General features: G+C 39.5%; 1 protein-coding gene across 1 annotated transcript in view; it reads left to right on the top strand.

Annotated features, from left to right (window-relative positions):
• Positions 1-20,706, top strand: part of CUL3 (cullin 3) — a 215,332-nt gene extending 194,626 nt beyond the window's left edge. The window contains exons 15-16 of the mRNA XM_033959756.1: positions 18,410-18,555; positions 18,885-20,706. Coding sequence (XP_033815647.1) covers positions 18,410-18,555; positions 18,885-19,016 — 278 coding nt within the window. The 3' untranslated portion in view covers positions 19,017-20,706. The remainder of the gene's footprint in view (positions 1-18,409; positions 18,556-18,884) is intronic.
• The last annotated feature ends 3,107 nt before the right edge of the window (positions 20,707-23,813 follow it).

Raw genomic sequence — 23,813 nt, 5'->3', positions numbered from 1 at the left:
CCTCGCCAGAGAAATCACATAGAAGCCATGTGGCCCAGAAGAACCATCATTCTGGCCGAAATGGACTGGAGCTGGACAGAGCTGAAGTAAAGTGTTCTGATGATCCTGTGGAAGGAACGCTGTCAACTGAGTGGTATCAAGAAGAGCCCCAATAAACTGAAGTCTTTGAGACGGACGAAGCTGTGACTTGGGAAAGTTGATCTCGAAACCCAAGTTCTGAAGAAACCAGATGGTGCGATTTGTCGCAAGAATGCCATCTTGAAATGAAGGGACTTTTATGAGTTAGTCGTCCAGATAGGGAAAGACTTGAAGACCCTGAGACCTCAAGGCCACTGCAGCAACAACCAAGCAAATGGTGAAGACTCTGGGAGAAGATGATGGAAGGCTGAATGGTAGGACCTTGTATTGGTAGTAGTGATGTGCAACTTGAAATATGAGATATTTCCTGGAAGCTGGGTGAATTGGGATATGAATGTAGGCTTCCTTGAGATCCAGAGAGAATAGCCAATCGTTGTGAGCCAAGAGAGGATATATAGTGGCTAGAGATAGCATACAAAACTTCTCTTTGACCAAAAGTTTGTTGAGGGCTCTGAAATCTAAAATCGGTCAGAGACTCCTGTCTCCTTCGCTACTAGAAAATAGCATGAGTAAAACCCTTGGTTTTGTTGATCTACAGGAACTTCTTTGATGGCATTGAGGAGAAGGAAATGAACCTCCTGAAGAAGAGAGGATTGGCAAGGGTTGAAAGCAGACTCTCTTGGAGGATGATCCGGAGGGATGGTAATGAAATGTAGAGAGTAACCCGCCCGAATGATTTGTAGAACCCAGAGATCGGAGGTGATGAGCTCCTAACAATGGAAATAAAGCTGAAGGTGATCCCCGATTGGCTGAGGGAGAGGCTGAAGAAAAGGGATTGTAACTATGCTCTCAAGCAACAGGTCAAAAAGACTGAGTTGACTTCGCAGGAGCAGCAGGTTGGGCCTTGGGAGGACGTTGCTGCTTTTGTTTTTTCTGCTGAGCCCTTATTGGAACAGAGACTTTTGCTGAAAAATGTCTCTGATAAGAAGAGGAAGCAGGTCTGAAAGATCTCGATGACGAGGATTTAGACTTAGGTTTAACTCATGAGCCATGAGTTTATTGGGTTTCAATATCTGTAGAGTTACCAAAAAGTTTATCCCCTAAGCAAGGGACGTTGGCCATTCTGTCCTGCAGGTTCAAGCCAAGAACCCCCTAAGCCTAACAAATACCAACTGAGTACCCCGCCCCATAATAATAATGCTGGTTATACAACTAGATCTCACTGCAGCATTTGACCTGGAGACCATGACATTCTACTACAAATACTAGAAACAATAGGAATCACAGGAAAGGTGCACACATGGTTTCAAGGATTCCTACAATCCAGGACTTACAGAGTAAAAACACTTTATCCCCAACACTCTTCAATCTCTACATTGCATCCCTCGGCACATGCCTAGACAAATTAGGCTTAACTTCTTATAGCTATGCAGACAACATCACCATCCTCCTTCCTTTTGATCAACCAACACCCTCCATGACAGACACACTACATAGAACACTAGAAACAGTGGCAACATGGATGAAAGAACACAAACTAAAACTGAACCCAGACAAAACAAAATTTATACTTCTCAAAAAAAAACAAAACCCCAACCATAACAAACTTAGTAATAAACTCAATCGCATACCCCATTCAACCCACCCTAAGACTTCTGGAAGTGTTGATAGACAGAGGCTGTACCATGCAACCACAAATCAACAAAACAATACAGAAATCATTCGCGGTCATGCAAAACTTAAGGCAAATTCAAAAATTCTTCAACAGAAAACAATTCCAGCTCATGGTCCAATCCCTAGTCCTAGGACTTCTAGATTACTGCAACATCCTCTATCTCCCCTGCTCCGCAGTCATGATAAAACTACTAAAACAGTACAAAACACAGCCCTGAGACTGATCTATTCGCTGAAGAAATACAACCATATCACCACCGTATACCTCAACTCTCACTGGCTCCCAGTACAAGCAAGAATACTATTCAAATTTTACTGGCTACTATTTAAAGCCATGAATGGAGACAGCCCAGCTTATATGAACAACCGCCTTATCCAAACTACCACAACCAGGCAAAGGAGAACCCAAACACCATTCAGGCACCCCCCAATCAGAGGCGTCAAACACAAAAAAATGTACGATGTCCTACTGGCCACGCAGGCAGCGAAACTAGACCGCCAACTATCCAATCTACTGACCACGACACCAGACTACAAAACTTTCAGGGGGAGCTTGTTACTGACCTGGAGGGACATCGGAGGAGACTTTTTGGATGCCCCCAAGTCTCCTGCAGCAGCGGTTCGTTTTCTCCCCGACCTAGCTGGCAGGCATTGACAGAGACGGACCCCTGACATCATCGGGTCCGTCTTCCAAGTTTCCAAGTTTATTAAAAGATTTGATTAATCGCCTATACCAGGTTCTAGGCGATGTACATCATCAATTACAGAGTTAGGGTAAAAATACATATTTTGAACAACTTAAAACAAGTCAAAAATAGCCTAAAACACGTAACATGACTAAACATACACAGTAAAACAATAAACATACGTGATGTCTTCAACTGTTTAAAGAGCAGCTGCTGCCATGGCTATCTTGGGAGCTTGTTACTGACCTGGAGGGACATCGGAGGAGACTTTTTGGCTGCCCCCAAGTCTCCTGCAGCAGCGGTTCGTTTTCTCCCCAACCTAGCTGGCAGGCATGGACAGAGACGGACCCCTGACATCATCGGGTCCATCTCCAACTGTTTAAAGAGCAGCCGCTCTTTGTGAGGAACTTGGGGACCAGTTTCAGCTACTTCTCCCGACACTAACCTCTCCAGTACTGGCCCAGTCTGATCCTAACACTACCAGATCTTCTGGTGCTGTCTATGTTCCATCAGTGCGTTCCAAGAATCCATTAAAGAAATAGTGCAAGAACACCGAGCGCACTTTTTAAAACCCATCAGCAGGCGTGACATCGGGAACACCACCTCAGCCAAATTGAACTCGATGGTTGAGATGTGGCTAAAGGCCCCACCAGGAAAAAAAACTGTGGATGGCTAAAAAAGAAAAAAAAAATACCACTTAGTTTTTAAATATTCCTTCAAAGAAAAGAAGAAAGAAAAAGGTAGAAAAAGAACGCGAAAGTGGGAAGGCTAGTGACAAAAACGAAGACCATTAGGAAACGCGACTTCAATGCTCGGCGGAAAAAAACAGAACTGAGGAGCCGTGCACCTACGTCGGGCGGGAAGGCACTTGCGCATGGTGCGGGTTATCGCAAACTTTCTGAAATCTTAAGTGTGATGCACTTTTAAAGTGTCCATACAGGGGCTTCATGGATGGCGTCACATGTGAGAATATGCTGCCTGCTTGTCCTGGGATAATTATATTTTTCTGGCTCCTAAAAGTTTTGACTTTCTAAATATTTTTCGTCCCCTGTCAGCAATATGAGAGTGAAATTTGAGTTTTGTGCAAGATGGGATCAGTATCTTAGTATCCTACACCTTCAGTTCTGAAACACACCCTGCACACAGAGAAACTCCCTTTATTAGCTGGTGTTCAGCAAAAGTAGGATAGTTCCTATTTTATAATTCCCTTTCCAATAATACATTCATATTATGGTATCACAATATCAGGCACTTCATGAAGTAAGCAAGCTGCAAAAAGATGCTCAGAATTTGTACAGCAAACTTGTATTACAGCAAACTCTCAAGATTCAAACTGCAACATATGAAAAATAAGCTGGGATGAGAATATCAGTACGTCTGTTGGAAAACAGGACTGTTCTAGATCTCTTAACAGAAAAAGTACCACATATTAGAAATGCATGAAACTAAACTGGAGAAGCAGAGACTGAAACACATTTCAGTCTCCATGTTTATGTTGACCAGTCAGTGCTCCAAAGCCCCACCTCCAGTCCCTGCTCTCCCATCCCCATCTTCTTCCAGTCCCATTTTCCACTCCTGCTTTACCCCCAAAATCTCCCGGTCCCCACATGCTTCCACTGAGTCCTTATCTAAACTTCCATTTCCCATGTCTGATTTTCCCCTCAATTGTCATCACCCACTCTAGTTCAAGTCCTTTTCCTTTCCTTGCTTGAATTTCTATTCAGCTGTTCACCCAGTTCCCCATTCTCATTAAATTTCCTAGTCCCTCCCCAACTTCCTCCTCACATTGTTTCCTGCTTTTATCTTCCCATCTAACGTGCTTTGTCCCAAGTAGGTATTTTGCCTCTCCAGTCTTCTCTCTTTTTCACTGCAGCATATGTCCTTCTAAACTTCATTCTATTACGTCCCTTCCAGATTCAGTACACTAGGTGTTCAATCCCTTCCTGCAATCTAGGAGTTGCAGAAATCCAAACACTTTTCTGAGCATATGCTCCTCCCACCTCAGAGAGAGAGTTAGAGCCTCCTGTAGTTTTTAGTTTCTGCAAACAATCCATGCAGAAGTCTTTTGGATTTGCTCCGCATCCTTTTCTTATTTTTTCACTTAAAAGTTGGCTTTTTGGTGGCTTGACTGCCTTGAGGCCTCTTTACGGTGGTCCTCTGTCGGAGAAAAGGATGCAGTCCTGCGGAGCCAGACTGCTGTTTCACTGAGAAACTTTGATGGATCTATGGAGCCAGCATGCTATGTGTCACCCTTCCTGAACTCAGGGTCCTTTTCCCAGGAAGTTCAATTGCCTGCTGACCTTGTCAGGGGTTTAAGCGCAGGCTATATGCGTCCTGAGAAAAACTCCTGGGTTTCAGGGTGCAGGCTGCATTTCCCGCCTCTGGTCACATGGAGAGGATCTGTGGGCGTGGAGGTTCAGTCGGTGTCCGTCTAACTGGCAGTCTGAAGATCTTCAAGTCTGGTAAATTTGGAGCTATTCTGAGGCAGAAAATCCTTTTCCTCCAGCTGCAGTGAAAAGAGCTGACAGGCAAGGCACTTCAATGACTGTGAGTACACCTCCATTATTTCCTATGGGAACTTTGAGGGTGGTCTGTGAGACTCTCCAAAACTCATTTTTGAGAGTTTCTGAGGGTAGGGTTCAGGTCTCCCACCACTCCAAATTGCTATTTTGTTTATTTTTGCCGTTTTTGGCGCAAATTTGCCGGCGGTGGCCATTTTAGATTATTGATCTTTTTTCCAAAGTTTTTTATTTCTGCCTTAAATCACCTCAATTTGGTTTAAAATAGTTTGGGATGGACTCCCCAGCCCCTAATCTATTGAATGTATACATTGATTGTGCCGAATTGGCGCCGGATCAGTGACTGTGTGCCACTTGCTGCAGCACGCTGGGAAGAGGAAGGGAGCTTCAGGTTTCAGTTCCTCAAGGGCTGAGTCTGTGATTTCAAGAAAAAATCCCGCCCAGAGTCTGTTTTGGAGTCTGACACCAGACACTGGCATTACGAGTCTGGGGCCTCTTATGGTGCGGAGTGAGCACCTCAGCAGGGCTCTACAGTGGACAAGGTGTAAATTTTCACCAGACCTTTTTTTGGCTTCTCTGGAAAGTTTATTCTTCGGACCCAGCTCATTGGACACAGCCAGCGAGTGCATCGGTTTCTTCTGAACCAGTTGCACCAGTGGCAGAGATCCCTTTTTAGGAGCCCTCTCATCTGGCTATGGCAGAGTTCGATTGCATTATGCCATACAGATATTATGCCACTTTTGTCTCTTGCCACTGCTTTTATTTTGGATCCGGCTGATACACTTGTCCAAAATTTGGTTGCAGAGGTTCTGAAAGAGCAAAAAATTGGAATCTACTCTTTCCATGTTACAGTGTCTGGTCATGGACCGTTCTCATCCCATCCCATCCCATCCACAGCTTCTTGGTCTGGTTATAGAACAATAGGATGCCCAGGCTGCGCTTTCTGGCTCTCTCCAGCTATGTCTAAACTTTATCCGCTGGCTCCTGCTTTTCAGCAGTTTAGAGCAATCTAAGGTAGATTCCATCATGGCGTAGGATATCCGGCACACGGATCTCTCGAGTGATGGAGGAGTAGTGTTTGAGGACTCCCAGGTTCGCAGAGTGGATATTCCATTTTTTTTTTTTAACTGACAAAACTTTTTGAAGTGGCTTCTTCAGGCTTCAAGACGGCAGCAACCTCCTTTACGGCGCATGCCTGTCGCATGAGATTGTGCAGGGTACCCTCTGTGGAAGTGGATGTCTTTCCCTAGCTAGTACTGGATAGTGTGGATTATGTGGCGTATGCCCTTTTTTTATCTCATTTGAGATCTTACCACTTATGCAGTGTCTGCATGCCTGCCTCTTTGGATCCATCCTTGGGCTGGGGACTCTGCCTCCAAGGTCACTTTAAGCAGACTTCCTTTTAAGGGTCAGCATTTTTTGGAGGAAATGTTTGGATGATCTCATGGCTGGTGTTGCTGATCACCGCCCTAACTCTCTCCCTGTGAACAAGTCTCACCGATCTTTGGATGGGGCTGGTAGTAATTTTCATCCCTCTTGCCATTTTCTTTTTTTTTTTTTTTTTTTTTTGCGTTCAATCAAATGTTTTTGTTTTTTTTAATCTTTATTCCTTTTTATTTCTTTCAACAAGTGTACAATATTATTACAATTAATTCACATAACTCACTTGACATTCTTAAACAATATTATTATACATGTTTTAATATCCCCCATCCACCTCCCATCCCTTCCCATATCAACAAAATATTTCGTCCAAACTTATACATACTTATACATCCCTCTTTCATAATACAATTAATCTTACATTAAATCTGTCCCTCCCCCCACCCTTTCTTCCTCAAACTCTTTATTCATTTTATTATACAAAGTAATGCACAACAATATATATCTCATCATAGTACATATATCCCCTTATATTTCATAACAACATATTTCCAATAAATTTACCCTCTTTCCTTTTCTATTCATACCTATATACCATGTTTCTTATATCCATTAATCAGTTGAAATATACCGCTAGCTAACTAAATTATCCTATCCCCCCCACCCCACCCCATTTTTATAAATTATCCTCTAAGGAAAAAGAATAAATCTTAATCATTATAATAATCAATTAATGGCCTCCACACCTCTTGAAACCTTTTAAAATACCCCCTTTGTACTGCAAGAAATCTTTCCATCTTGTACATATGACAAACTGAGTTCCACCAGAAACTACAATTCAGTCTAGAACAGTCTTTCCAATTAGTTGTTATTTGCTGAATTCCCACACCAGTAAGAATCATCAATAATTTATTGTTTGCTGCAGATATTTGGCATTTGGCCCTCATACACATTCCAAAAACCACTGTGTCATAGGATAATGCCACATGACTCTCCATCAATATGTTGACTTGATCCCAGATTGATATCCAAAATGCCTGAATATATGGACAATAAAATAAAAGATGGTCTAAAGTTCCAACTTCAATTTTACAATGCCAGCATCTATTAGACTTAGAGCAATCTAATTTTTGTAATCTAGTAGGGGTCCAGAATGCTCTATGCAACAAAAAGAACCATGTTTGCCTAATAGATGCTGACATCGTACCTTTAATTCTCCAAGACCAAATACGTGGCCATTGAGATGCATTAATCTGATGCTTAATCTCAATGCTCCAAATATCTCTTAATCCATTTTTAGGCTTCTTATTCAAATAATTAGATATAATTTTATACCACTTTGCGGCCTGATGACCCAGAAAATCTGCCTGGAAACATAAGAATTCTAAGCTGTAATGATCATTTAAAGATTTCCATTCAGGGAACCCCACCTGAATAGCCTGCTTCAATTGCAACCACTTAAAACTTTGTTTTTTATTCAGACCATATTTATGTTGCAATTGTGAAAATTCAAGCATCTTACCATTATCAATTATTTCCGTTAATGATCTTATACCTGCTTTAATCCAATCTTTCCAGACAACCTTAAACCCGCCTATTTGTATCTTGGAGTTTACCCAAATAGTCTGTTGTTTCGATTTTAAAATAGAATCAGTAGTTAATTTGTCTATAAACCTTAATGTTTTCCAAGTATCCATTAATACTCTATTGTCCTTACGTATTCTAGGCACTTTTATACCAAGCAAAAGATCAAGCCTAAGTGGAAAGATAAGTGATCTCTCCATCTTTAACCACTCTGGTAATTGTTCCAAAAGCTCTGGGAGGACCCAATACATACCTTGGCGCATGATATAGGCTTGATGATACCTATAAAAATTGGGAAAATTTACCCCACCCTCCTCAATTGGTCTTTGCAAAGACACTAAAGCCACTCTTGCAATTTTACCTAGCCAAATAAATTTAACCAGAATACTATTTAATTTTTTATAGAAAGACCCCTGAAAAAACACTGGTATCATTCCCAATTGATAGCAAACCACAGGCAAAATCATCATTTTAACAGTTTGAACTCTTCCCCACCAGGACAAATGTAAAGGATTCCATTGCTCACACATCTCTGTTACTTTTTGTAATAAAATTTTTTGATTTATTCTCATTGTCTCTTCGAGTGTTTTATTCAACCAAATACCTAAGTACTTTATTCCATCCTCTTTCCATATAAAAGGGAAAGAATCAAATATACCTTTTGTACAATGCACATTTAAAGGTAAAATCTCTGATTTAGTCCAATTTATTTTGTATCCTGAGAATTTTCCAAATGTATCTATTACCTTCAGTAGACATGGAATTGTTGTTTCCGGATTCCTCAAATGAAGCAAGATGTCATCTGCATAAGCAGATACTTTATATTCCACTCCAGCACATGGAATACCCTGTATGTCCTTTGCCTGTCGAATAGCTAATAATAAGGGTTCAAGAACTATATCAAAGAGCAAAGGAGATAATGGACAACCTTGTCTAACTCCCCTCTGCAACTTAAAAGCATCTGAAATATTATTATTTATATATAAGCGAGCAGTTGGGGAGCTATACAGTGTTTGAATCATTTGTATAAATCCGGATCCAATACCAAACCACTCCATAGCTTGATACATGAAATTCCATTCTACACGATCAAAAGCCTTTTCAGCATCTAGTGATACCGAAAAAGCCGGATCATTAATTTGTTTTGTTAAATAATACATCTGAAATGCCAGTCTAGTATTATTAGAAGAGTGTCTCTGAGCAACAAATCCAGTTTGATTCATTCCTATTATATGTGGAAGAGCTTTAGCCAATCTTAATGCTAAAATCTTAGCTAATAATTTACCATCTACATTTATTAAAGATATAGGCCTGTAATTTGACACCAATGTTGGATCTTTATTTGGCTTTGGCAAAACAATAGTTAAAGATTCTGCCATAGTGCCTGATATACAACCTTTATTCAGTTGATCCTGATATAATTTTAATAAATATGGTAATAGGGAAATTTGAAATTCTTTATAAAACTCTACTGTAAATCCATCTCCACCTGGAGCGGTCCCAACTCTAAGGGATTTCAATGCCATTTGTAACTCTTTTAATGATATAGGTTTATCTAAACTTCCTTTTATATGATCAGGAACCTTAGGACCTTCAATTAAACTCAAAAAATCCAACCCATCTTTCTCTTTATTTAAATAAGACTCCGAAGAATACAGTGACTTATAATATTTTAAAAATTGTTTTAATATATTTCCAATTTGAGAATGTGAATTGCCTAACTCATCCTTAATTATGTTTATTTTTTCCTTCCTTTTCTTTGCTTTTAAATAATTTGCCAATAATCTTCCAGCCTTATTTGCACTACCATAATATACCGCTTGTTGAGCAAAAATATCTTTCCTTACTAACCCAGAGGAAATTTCATTATATTCACATTTTTTTTTTAACAATATTTGAAATGTCTCCTGTTCCCATTTATTAACCAATTTTAATTCCAAATTTTTAATTTCTTTTTCCAAATTTACATATTGCTTTCTTAGCTGTTTCTTGTTATATGCAGAATATGATATAATTTGTCCTCTCATAGTTGCTTTGAAAGCATCCCATAAAATTCCAATCGACATTTCCTCTAAATCATTAAGTAAAAAATATTCATTAATTTTAGTTTGAAATTCTGTGCAAAATTTAGAATCAGCAAGCAATGCATTATCAAACCTCCATATCGGTTTAGAATTATCTTGATCTATTAAATTAACTTCTATCCACACACCACCATGATCAGATATTATTATTGGTTCTATGTCAGCTTTTACAACTTTCTGTACTATCTGATCTGAAACAAAAATATAATCAATTCTTGAAAATGATTGATGAACATGTGAACAAAATGTAAATTCCCGATCATTAAAATGAAGAATACGCCATATATCTTTTAAATTACATGATTGTATCAAATTATCTAACCCCATTGATTTCATAATTCTACTTGGTTTTTTATCCATTATTGGATCTATAACAGCATTGAAGTCCCCAGCCACCACTAAATTAGTAGTAGCCAGTGGTAAAATTAATTGTTGTAGAGACTTAAAGAATTCACTTTGATTCGAATTAGGGGCATATACATTTAACAACGCCATTGTATTATTGCCCATGCTCATGTCAACAAGTACCCATCTTCCTAGAGGATCTGCCTTAATCATTATAAACGTTGCTGGACATTTTTTATTTATCAATATTGCTACTCCTGCCTTCTTTTTTATCACTGGTGCAAATAAACATTGTTTTATCCAATTATCTGACAGCTTCATAGACTCTATCTCAGACAAATGTGTCTCCTGCAGAAAACATATATCTATATTCTGTTGTTTGATATATGGCATTACCTTTTTCCTTTTTACTGGGTGATTCAGGCCATTAACATTTAAAGAAAATATTTTGAAAGTCATTACACAAATAAAAATTTAATATCTAAGAATCTCCACTTCAATATCATATTATACTCTTTTTCCTTATATCCATACTGTAAATTATCTCGGTCCCCTTCCCCCCAACACCTCCCTATCTCTCTATCAACATATTTCCCCCAATTCACAAAATCTTTAATAAATACTATACCAACATCTCTTCCTCCCATTCCCCTCCCTACTCCCTCCCTTCCCCCCCCAATTAATAATGCAAACTTGGAAACGCTCATATATAATCAGGTGACAAAAAGCTCCCTTCAGGCTCTGCCATATACATCATTTATCACTCTTAATAAGCTACATTATATAATATAATATCTTTCAAATAATCTACTAAGTTCAAATTTCATTTTTTTTTTTATGTTTTTTTTTTATTTTTCATTTATTTTTTCTTTTTTTTTTATTTCTTCCCCTCCTTCCCCTTTTTTTTTTATTTTTTTTTATTTTTTATTTTTTTTTTCCCTCCCCCTCATTCCACCCTTTTTCCTCCATTCCCTTTTCTTCTTCCACCCTCACTCCCCTCCCCACTTATCCTTAAATTATAAAACATCTATAAATTCAGAATCTTTCCCTCACATGCCCAAGAAACTCATTTTCTTATACCAATATCTTTTAATATTAAATTGAATTTACTACAAATAAATAAATCAATATTATTGTATTCCTGTGAAAACAATTACATGTTAATAAATTATTCAATTTTCTAATTGCATACCCCCTTTAATTAATCTAAAATCACCTTCTTAACCTTAAACATTAAAGTGATATTAAAATATATCATTATATATCATAAATAAACAATTTCATCAATCTTCCGCTTTGTGTAGAAAAACTCTCCAAGCATATTCAGCTTCTCCCCATCTCTTCAATTCTTCATGTCTTTATATCAGCTGCTTGTTTTAACTAATTCATCACTATTATGCATCCATTTTTATCGTTCATTCCCTTTTTTTTTTCATAAAATCCCTAAACAGTTTCAGTTCCTTTAATATATTATAGTCATATAAAAGTCTGAATAAATCCAACCACACTTTCCAGTTTCATTATATTTAAATTGTCATCTATGTTTCTACAGAGTCATTCATACACTGAAGAGTCAATCCAAAAGAAATCTGATGTTCTTTGCTTTACAGTCAATTCATAGTGAAATTATTCTTAAATCCTGTTCAGATACTGCTTTATCCTTTACATCTCATACTTTCCTTGATCTTTCTTTCACTTCTTTCAAGTCACTTCTTCTTCCAAACAACTTGCATTTTTTTATAATAAGTTTATATTCTCTTTAAAATTTAGGATTTATCTGCAATCAGGCTTCTGTCTCCTTCATATTTCCAAATTCTTTTCCTTTTTTAGCGCAGTTCAAGTAATCATCCAATACAATTCTTTTTCTGTTTAAACCACCTCTTTTCCTGTAAAGTGTCCTATGCATTTAAGGAAATCTCCATCATCTACCGCCCTTTCCTTAATCTTTGAAATCATGAGTGTTTCCATTAATATAAAGTGCTCTTTGACCTCAGCTAGACTATATTCAATTCTAAAGTGTCAAGAATGTTATAAAGCTGACATCAATATATTCCAGCACTTCAAAAAGAGTCTATAGCAGGATCCTATAAATTGCTGTTTATTGCCTGGAACATCAATATCAGATAAAGGGCTGGAAATGTTACTTAAAACTGCCCTAACTTCTGTAGGGAGTCTAATTTCAACAATTAGAGCCAGTCATTCTTAGTTTATATTTAACTTTTAATATCCACCTCAATCAGAGACATCAGAATGTTCATTCACATTAATATCCCTGAGATTCATAGCATGTGGAATGATGTCATCATAGAATCCTTGCATCCACATCCTTCCATTCAGTTCCATCAGTAATTCAAATCTGTTCCATTTTTAACTGTAACTCCCAAAGTCCAATTCTCCATAAAATATTCTATATCAGAAACCAATCAAAACAAATAAAAAATCAAATGAAGAGAGGAAAAAAAAAAAAAAAAAAAACATCTCAGAATCAAAGTATTTCTTACTCCAATCCTTCTGTTAAATTCTAGTCTCAGTTTATGTATTCATAGGCTGTTCACATTGCTCTAAGAATTCTTTTAATTTCAAAGGATCATCAAAGTTTGAAGTTTTATTTGCAAAAGTGACCCTCATAATAGCTGGGTACATTAAACCGTACCTTGCTCCAATCGCTCTAAGCTGTGGTCTCAATTCAAGCAATTTTTTCCTTTTTTGAGCTGTTGCTTTTGCAAAATCTGGCACTATATATATTTTAGAATCCTGGCACTTCAAGGTCTTATTTTCTTTTGCCAGTCTTATAATTTCCTCCACATGCTGATAACGGAGCAGCTTACAAATTAAAGGACGCGGACCCTTTTGATTATCATATCTTTTAGTCGGGACCCTGTGCGCCCTCTCTATTTCCAGAGGAAATTTAACTGTCAGAGGTAGAATTTTTGGTAAAAATTGCTCAAGAAAGGCAATAGGATTATTTTTTTCTACCCCTTCCGGGATCCCAATCAGCCTTAAATTATTTCTTCTTTCGCGATTGGAAACGTCCTCAAGATCCCTCTTTAATATTTCTATTTCTTTACAGTCTCTCTTGCATTGAGCTATTTCTTTTTCTGTTTTTTCCACTCTCTTATCTAATTGCTCCACTTTAACATCCACCATCTTCAAACTTAATTTAAGCCCTGCCAGCTCTTCTTTAACTTCCTGTATATTCTTTGCATTTTGTAAAACTATTTCCTTTATCTGCCGCAGTTCCTTAACAATGTCAATATCTTCTGTTTCATCCGTTGGCAATGGAACTTTAGAGGGGGCTATCGGCTCTATTTTTGATCTTTTATTACTTCCTCCTACTGAGTTAGCTTTTGTCAGCTTACCCGATGCCATTATGCTGTTGATCCTCGTCTTTTTAATGAATTTCAAATGTTTTTCTGTAGCTATATTTTATTTATTTGAGCCTTTTTTACAGAGCAGTTCAGTCACCCGACCATTCTCCTTCGTCTCCAAGCCACGCCCTCCCTCTTGCCATTTTCAGCAGAGATCCTCAGGTTCTTCCTCCCAGAGATATTCCCAGGGATAGAGTCCCAATGATAGCACTTCCAATTCCAGATGTCTAAGGCTTCCGGATCCCAGTCAGCTACTGCTCCTAAACAGCTCTCCAGAGGGCCGCCTTGCTCAGTTTTACTAGGAGTGGACTCACATGTCCTCGGATAAATGGTGGCTAGACATCATTCGGGAGGGGCACAAGATAAATTTCTTTTGTCTGCCTCCGGATTTGTTTCTAGATTCACTGCAGTGACTCTTGCACATCCGAGCAGTAGAACCCATCCAAAACACGAATCAGGCTTCAGCAGATACTCTTCATTGTGCCAAAGTACGGCTTAGAGAACTAGAGACCCATTCTGGATCTCAAGCAATCAAATCGCTTCCTGCGGATTCCTCATTTCCGAATGGAAATCTTGCACACAGTCATTGCTTCTGTCTCTCCTGGGGAGTTTCTAGTCTTTGGATCTCACGAGGCTTTCCTCCATATTCCACTATTTCTGGAGCATCGCATGTTTCTGCGTTTCCATATTCTACAACAGTATTTCCATATTCTACAACAGTATTTCCAGTTTGCGGCTCTTCCCTTTGGGCTGGTGACAGCTCCCTGAACTTTCGCCAAGGTGATGGTACTTCTAGCAATTTTTCTCCACAGGCAGGGTGTCCAGGTCCATCCTTGGACGTCTGGTTGTTCTGAGCTCCGTCTTGACTCGAGTGTGCCCATATGGTGGAGACAGTGGTCTCTGCTACAGAGTTTGGGTTGGTTTGTCAACTTCAAAGAGAACCAGTTGATGCTGTCTCAAACCTTGGAGTATATGGGGCCTGTTCTTTGACACCCAGCAAGGTCATGTTTTTCTTCCCAAGCCACAGTCAGCTGAGGGGAGATAAGATTTGAAGTCTACAAAATCCTGAATGGAGTAGAACGGATACAAGTGGATCGATTTTTCACTACGTCAAAAATTACAAAGACTAGGGGACACTCGAAGTTACAAGGAAATACTTTTTAAAACCAATAGGAGGAAATATTTTTTCTCTCAGAGAATAGTTAAGCTCTGGAACGCATTACCAGAAGTTGTGGTAAGAGCGGATAGCGTAGCTGGTTTTAAGAAAGGTTTGGATAAGTTCCTGGAGGAAAAGTCCATAGTCTGTTATTGACAAAGACAGGGGAAAGCCACTGCTTGCCCTGGGTTGGTAGTATGGAATATTGCTACTCCTTGGGTTTTGGCCAGGTACTAGTGACCTGGATTGGCCACCGTGAGAATGGGCTACTGAGCTTGATGGACCATTGGTCTGACCCAGTAAGGCTATTCTTATGTTCTTATGGAGATCACAAATCTGAACCTTCCAGCTGCCACACCCTGGCATTATCTGCAGGTGCTGGGGTCCATGACAGCCTCCTTCTACGGGAGTCCCTCCTCTTTCGGTGGTCTCTGCAACCTCATCCCTTTCAGACGCCGCTCCCCTGGATGGAATCAATGTGCAGAAATCTGCACTAGTGGCTTCAGGGAGAGGCTCTCCGTCAGGGCAAGCTTATTTGGATCTTAGAGTGGTTAACTCTTATGACAGATGTCAGTCTGTTGGGTTGGGGTGATCACTGCGGGGACCGCTCCATTCAGGGGCAGTGGTCTTCTCATCAGTGGTGTTGGTCAATCAATTCATTGGAGCTTCAGGCGATTCGCTTGGTGTTACTCGCTTCCAGCCAACTCTGGAAGGAAAAGCAGTGCATGTGTTTTCAGACAATGCCACTGCGGTGGCATATATATTTTGTCAAGGGGGCACATGAAGTGCTCCCTTTGGCCAGGAGGCTTGTATGTTTTACTGGGTGGAGTTAATGTCTTCCGTGTGTTTGGGTGGCACCCGTGGCCAGAGTTGACGGACTTCCTCAGTAGACGAGTCCTGGATCCGGGAGAATGGTCTCTCGCGCGGAAAGCATTTCCATCTGATCATACAGCGCTGACGTTGGCCCCAGATGGCCTTGATAGTGTCAGTAGAGAACTCAAAGGGCATTTTTCAATCGAAGAACAGAGCGTAGAAACTCAGGGATGGATACATTGGTTCATCCCTGGCCAGCTCGAGCTCTTTTGTGTTCCTTCCATGGCCTCCGGTTGGTCGGGTCATCCACCAGATAGCGACGCTTCCCAGCTACGTGATTTGAGTTGCTCCAGACTGGCCTAGTCGTCCGTGGTTTGCAGATCTCATCAGTCTTCTGCGGGACAGGAAGCTCAACCTCCCTTTTCCTAGCAGCCTTCTTGGTCAGGGTCTAGTGTCCATAGAGACCCACAGAACTTTAGTCTTCCAGCATGGCTCTTGAGCGCTCAGTCTTGTTGAGGCGCAGTTATTCAAAGAAGGTCCTCTCAATGCTCTTGAAGTCCAAGAAATCCTAAAACTATAGCTTTTTTGCCTTAGTCTGGAAGGCTTCCCAACAGTGGTGTGCTAAGGACCGAGTGCTGCCTGAGAGGGCTCCCATTTCAGTGGTCCTGGCTTTTTTTCAGGCAGGCTTAGATAAGGGTTTAGTGGTGGCATCCCTTAAAGTTCTAGTAGCAGGCTTTTCGTGCTTCAGGGCATGCAGGGATTCTAGTTCACTTCCTGCTCATCCAGATGTGACCAGGTTTCTGAGAAGGGCACTTCGTTTGCAGCCTCCCTTGCTTCCTCCTTTCCCTTTATGGAATCTTACCATCATTCTACAGTGCCTTGTGGCAGCCCCTTTCGTGTCACTGAGGGCTGCTACTCTTGTGGATCTGACACTCAGACTGTCTTTCTAGTCATCTTTGTCTCAGCACGGCATATTTCGGAGCTTCAAACTCTTTCTTGCGGAGACCCTTTCTCCGTATTACGGACGCCGAAGTTCTCTGTATTGTATCTTCCTTTCTACCGATGGTAGTTTCTGCTTTCCATGTCACACAGGTTTATTTGCCTGCATTTCATTCCACAGGCTTGGTGCAAAAGGATCAGATCATACGCAAGTTGGACGTCAAGAGAGTCTTGCTCGACTTATGGAGAGAACTAATGATTTTCGGATATCTGATCTCCTCTTAGTACTGACTGCTCTGCCTCGGTGTAGTCAGCTAGTGTCTGTGACCTTTATCACCCGATGGATTAATATGGCCTTTTCCGCGGCTTATGTCGCCCCCAGCAAGCTGCCGCTGGTTTCCTTTCAGGCCCACTCAACTAGAAGTGTTGCTGTTTCATGGGCGGAATCTTGCACATTTTCTCTAGATGAAATTTACAGAGTGGCTCCTTGGTCCTCTCTTCCTGCCTTTACCCATTTTTTTCTGGGTGAATGTGGCGGCTCACTTTGATGCCACTTTTGGGTCCTCGGTGTTGCAGGCAGGCTGTTCTGTTTCTCCCTTCAATAATCTTCTATCTGTTAGTCCCTGGAGGATTCGTAACGGCCTGCCGTCTCACTTGTTCTGAATTGCCTGCTTTCTGCCTCACTTAGTCTTCTTCATGGCTTCAGGATCTTCCAGCCCATTGATGGATACTGTCGGACGTTTTACACTTCTGTGAGTGTGCATTACTGAAGGTTGTCTCATGTTGTGTTGCACACAACAGGTTATTTCTCCATTGATCCTCAATGTTTTTTTGTGTTGTTTTTGTGCCTGTTTATTGCTTGTTTTCATGTTTTGCTGAGCAGACCAGTTCACAAATTATGTTGCTGGGAAGCTTCCCCAGTATCCCCTTCCATGTCATGGATTTGTTCAGGTATGTTGCTTGGCTTTGAGACTGAACTACAGGGGGCTCTTAACTTTCTCTCTCTCTCTCTCTCTCTCTCTCTCTGAGGTGGGAGGAGCATGTGCTCAGAAAAGTGTTTAAATTTCTGCAACTCCTGGATTGTGAGAAGGGATTGAATACCTAGCGTATTGAAACTAACAGAAGATGAAAACCTAATCTTCCAGTGTTTGTGCAGCAGCAGAAGCCCTGCTGCTTCAGCTGCTAATTTGACTTCTGTCTGTCTGCACCTGCACTGCAGTCATACTCAAAAGTTAATGGCAGGCACATTCTTGTGCTGATCCTCATTACTAGAACAGCATAAGAATGTTCCCACCTGCAAGATAATTTCAGGATAACTAGTCATGAGCAGAATCATTAGTATGCAGGAGACATAATAGTTTTAACAGGTTTAGATTTTTCTGATTTTTTTATGTCATTTGTATATATTTTTCCCAAGAAATGTAGATGAGGTGGTTGATTACACTTTTTATTACATTTCTTTTCTTGTGAGGAGAAAGAGGAGTGGAATTGAACATTAGGAACAATATATTGTTGGGCTTTTAGTATTCAAATCCAAATAATTCTTTAAGAATAATAATGTAAGTATAAGGAAACAGATGGAGTAAATGTAGTCCTAAAGTAAAGGCATTGCAGATAAATTCAGAATTTTTTAATAAATAAAAATATCTGCTGCTATTCTTTTGCATTCCTCATCTTGAGTTATAGTGGCCTTTGTCCCAGATATAGCCCAATGGAAAGTTATTGTTTTACATTCGGATGATGATTGTATGGCAAAAAAAAAAAATCACTTGTTTTTCAGTCGCTGCCAAACAAGGAGAATCAGACCCAGAAAGAAAAGAAACACGACAGAAGGTAGATGACGACAGAAAACATGAAATTGAGGCTGCCATAGTTCGAATAATGAAATCTAGAAAGAAAATGCAACATAATGTGCTAGTAGCAGAGGTAATCCACCAGATTTCTTGTACTATACATTGAGTGTTAATTTCCAAGTTAAACTGGAATGTATTTTAGAGAAAAATTGTACATATAGAGCTGTGATATTAGTTCTAGCCACAGGTTGTCAAACCTCTACTGCAAGTAACCAGGAAGTATCCTCAGCTAGAGTACTGTGGATAGGGGCAAAGAGGTTGAGCCTATTGGCCCTTACCAGTCAGTATGTGTTACTGTGTTCTGATTTCCATTACTTGAACTTGTGATTTTTCATAATTTACTTTATTGCTAAAGTTTAACTGGTTAAGAGACTGAATATATTTTTTTCTTTTGAATAATAGGTAACTCAGCAACTGAAGGCCAGATTCTTACCAAGTCCAGTTGTTATTAAAAAACGTATTGAAGGACTCATTGAGCGAGAATATTTGGCACGAACACCTGAGGATCGCAAAGTATACACTTACGTAGCGTAATGTGTTTTGGCAAATTGATTTACTCGTGGACTATATTCTTCGCATGAACTGGGAAGTTCTTTTAAATAATTAAATATTAAGACAACATCTCCTGTTAAATTACAGTATGTGTTCTAGACCACACAGATCAAGCATTTTACTCCCTTTGGGAGTTTTCAACATCAGATGATCAAGCTTCAGGCTTTTCCAGCGTTCTCCTGTAGAAATCATCCTTACGGTTCTTGGGAAAACGGAATGTGCCGCATTTTGTTTTCAACATTGTACAAAAAACAGACAAATAAAATACAAAAATTTAGAAATGCAGCTCATTTAAAAAAAAATAAAATTGTTGGAATTTCATTTCCCCAGATCTTCAGTGTTGACGTAAATGTGTTTCTATAGTGTTGCTTAGCACATTTTCATTGTATAAGTTGAGTTTAGAAAAGGAAACCAGCCAAGAGAATTGACAAGTTCCCCTGTATGTGTTGCTCTGCTTCAGAAGTTTTAAGAAGTTTTGGTAAACTTACAGAGGCCCGAGAATAGAGTTATAGCATGCTCCACTTCATCAACTGCACTCACTGTTCCAGTGATATGACCTGAAAGCCTTCAAGAGGCTCAGCGTGGACATTATTACCATGAGTTGTCCCTGTTAAAATTTTGAGTTCTTCCAGATTACATTCTCCATTTATTAGGTTTATTCCATTTTTCATTTAAAAAAAAAAAGAAAACTGTTTTAGCGTGTATAAAATGTATAATATAATTTTTGCTGTTGTACTCACTGTTTATAGTGGAATGTACAGGGCATTTTTATTTCATTTAATCTAAAAAAATTTAAAATAAATGGATTTAGTGTACACAGACCCCCACTAATGCAAGTATCTTAACTCCTGGAGATGGTAATCTATTGAACTGAACGTAGCTCCTTGGAAAGCATGGAGGTCTACACTTGTTCATAAATGTCTTATGGGATTTTTTTATTTTATTTTTGTTGGGAGATTTGGGGGGATTTTTTTGCAGCTATAAAGCTTCCCCACCTTAGTTATATATTTCAGCAGGTAAAAGTGAAGCCATTGTGCACTATTAATTTACTGTTTTAAAATGCAATCTAAAAAATGCAATAAATATGGTTACTCTAATATTTTTAATGCCATTCTTAGTTTTTATGAACAACTTTGTCATTTTGCATGTGATGTAGCATTATGTTGTAAACACATTACCATTGACAAATAGGTTTAAGTATGCTGCAAAACCCCTCAAAAATTCTTGATTAACAGTTTTCTTCCTTCTCCATTGTATTTGAAATGAAAATCATTCCACAGAACTTAACTGATGCAATTTTTTTGGGCAAATTTATTCTGTCTCAGTTCAGTTTTGTGGGTGGGATTTTTTTCATTTGTGAGATGTTTAGTACAGTATCTGACTTAATGTAGATCTCGGATAAAGTGGAGGGTAGAGAAATATGAGCATTTGTTACTGACAAATTGAAATGATTGACTTGAAGAACTGGTGAAGCACGTTTCAGAATGCATATATAATAACATGGATTCTATCCATATAAATAGTAAAGAAGAATATTTGATTTTTAATAAGGATAATTATTTTTTGAGTAACATAAAAATAATTTTCCTTAAGACTGAATATTTTTTTTAATTTACTGCCATGGTTGAAAGTGTCTTAATTTATTGTCGTAATAAACAGTGCAGCCATTTTGTTTCTTGTCTATTTCAGTTAATTTCAGTTTTCATTTAAATTAGTTTTACAGTTCTGAGCTTCTGGCCTGTTTATAAGATTTTCCAAAGTATATTTGATTGGTATATCATTGAGTGACCACTGTTTTATTTTGTTCATTTTCTTTTCACATTATTTTTATCTGTGTCATTGCAGTGGAAGCTTGTGGCAAATGGCATAAGAATAAAATCTAATGCTGGCTTTTACAAAACTGCAGTAGAGGTTTTTACTGTGGGCCAGCAATGTAAATGCTCAGACGCTCATAGAAATTCTACATTGTATGGAAAATAAACAAAGAACTTGCAACTTTAGTTGTATCAACATATATTTACCATCCTTCTGTATTTTCTGATGAGTCTTAAAGGTATAATGATTAATTCTGGTGGTAATTGTTTTTCTCCAAAGACAAGCAGGCATTATACAGTATTCTCAAATGTGGGTAATGTCATCCATGGAACCTGGCATAAGCAGTCAAAAAGTGTACTGTCTCTTTAAAACTTTGACTGCCTATATTGTGCACGTGCTGGTGCCTTCCTACCTGATGTCAGCTCACGAGGTCTGCAATTCTTAGTTTTCCATGGAGCTGAGAAGCTGTGTCTTGGAGTCTAGTATGTCAAAATTTGATTCCTTTTTTGTGCCTTCTTGTTCTTCCTTATATTTTTGTCATTCCTATCAACATGGAGTCTGAGGCAAAGCATTAGGAAAAAAAGTACCAAATACACAAGCCCAACTCTATCATGGGACTCCACCTCACTAACAGCAGCAGATCAGGTACGCAGCCTAGGAGTAACATTAGAAGGCCACCTGTCCACCCACATATCTCAAATAGCATCCACCTCCTTCTACTACCTCCGCCAATTGAGAAGAATCGAACCTTACATCTCCAAACCTGTCCTAGCCCAACTCCTCTACAGTTCTCTCCAGGATGGATAACTGTAACTCCCTATTTAATGGAATGACCAAAAAAGATCTCAGATGTCTCCAGCGTGTACAAAATGCAGCAATCCACCTTCTACACAACCTCAATTATCATGATCATATCTCCCCAGCCCTCTGCGCAGAGCACTGGCTCCCGATTAACCAACACTGTGCTTTCAAGGCCCTGGTGATAGCACATAAAAGAATCTATGCCACCACCCCATCATACATAGGATCCAAGCTAACCCTGTACACCCCCACCTGCCTCCTCCACTCTGAAACGGAGAAGCGCCTATGCATCCCCCCAGGAAGGTGTCTCCTGTCAGAAAAAGCCCACAAAAGCTCCTACAGCCACTTCATCCCCCATTTCTGGAACCAATTCCCCCCCCACAAATCAGACCTTCCGGAAAGCAGTAAAGACCCTCCTCTTCAACTGAAATTCTAACTGCAAACTACCCCTTGACCCCCCTTGTATTCCCCCTCCTTTCTGTACTCTCCTGTACTTAAGTTGCTCTATAGTCTTTGAACTGTCCAGAATGTACTTAAGTTGTTGTATAGTCTTGTACTGTCCAAAATGTTTTCCATTGTGAATGTTGACTTGTAACCCATTCTGAGCTACTGGGAGGACGGGATAGAAATTGAAATAAATAAATAAATAAACTCATGGAAGTTCTAGACTACAAGAAATGGCCTAAAGACTGTATTAAAGTACCACTTCATAATTTGATAAAGGAAGCAATATTTAAAATCTGGGAAACACCACTATCATAGTGGCTCCATATAAACTGGACACACTTTATAGAATCCAATCTTGTCCAGGTTTTTTTTGACAGACCAGCACCAATCCTTGGTGATAGTCTGCCTTAAAGCAACCAAACGATTCACAAATGTATGCAGTACTCCACCAGGCAGAGAAGGCAGAACCTTGAACAAATTTGGTAGACGAGTAGGTACAGGATAGTAAATCACAGGTATAGGATACTAAATTACAGTTTCTATATGACATTCTTTATGAAATCTCTCATATCCTATAAATTCACATAGAATTTTTCTTTTTTAAACCATCTTTATTTTCTCTTCTTTATTAATTTCCAGGTACTTTAGTTAGATTGTGAGCCTTCGGGACAGTAAGGGAATTTTTTAAGTACCTTCTTACTTCTCATTTATAATCTTAATGTATATTTTCTTCAAACCGCTTAGAACCTAACGGATGTAGCGGTATATAAGAAATAAATTACATTACATTTAAAAATTCTGATCTTTTGAACAATACATATTGTCAGAACATCTTAAATCCTTCCAACATTTTGACCAATGATCTAGAAACCAGACAGTAAATGGTTTGGTTAACGTTTGATGCCTTTTGATATCATCTCTTGCATCTCAACATTGTGATGCAGAGGCAGGCTTGGCTTTGGATTTCTGACTTAGATGCCAATGTCCAAAACCAACTCTCCAATATCCCCTGCATAGGAGATTATCTATTTGGGGTTCGTATTGAAGAAGCTTCACAAAAGATCAAGACCTATAATGACTCCATGATAACTTTATCAACCACCAAATCTTCAGTCACAATCAACCAGAAGGTATCCCAATACCAACAAGCTCATCTTCTTACTCTAAGCATAGATATAATCAGCCTTCTACATCTTCGTGAACAACAAAGGTGTCTTAGACCAGTGGTCGGCAAACTGCGGCTCTTTAGCTACTTGAGTGCGACTCTGTACATGCCTAGGGCCTGAAAGCCCTGCGATCCAAACTTCTTTATTAAACACCTAAATTTTTCTTTTCAGAGGGGCCCCGACATGGCAGCCATTTTCACAAACTGCAAGCGGCTGCCCCGAAGCTTTCCCTCTGCGGCGATCTGTCCTATAACGAAATGGGAAGTTGCAGCAGAGGGAAAACTTTGGGGCAGCTGCCAGCAGCTTGTGAGAATAGCTGCTGTGTCGGGGGCCTTCTGTAAAGGAATTTTTTTTTTGAGGGGGGGGACAGCAATCTCTTGCCTTCCCTACTGCTCCTCTTCCCCCATACTGTCCAGTTTTCGCTCCCCTGTTGGCCGGAACTCCTCATCTTTCCCTCAAGAAATTCAACAGTTTTTCTTCCTCCCTCTTTGGTTGTACCAGCAGGTCAGTTTGTCTGCACAATACTCGCTGCTGCTGCGCACCAGCGGGT

Source organism: Geotrypetes seraphini, chromosome 9, assembly GCF_902459505.1.
Source record: "Geotrypetes seraphini chromosome 9, aGeoSer1.1, whole genome shotgun sequence".
In the NCBI taxonomy this organism is placed as follows: domain Eukaryota; kingdom Metazoa; phylum Chordata; class Amphibia; order Gymnophiona; family Dermophiidae; genus Geotrypetes; species Geotrypetes seraphini.
The sequence above is the reverse complement of the archived record's forward strand: the minus strand, read 5'-3'. Positions and strand labels throughout refer to the sequence as shown.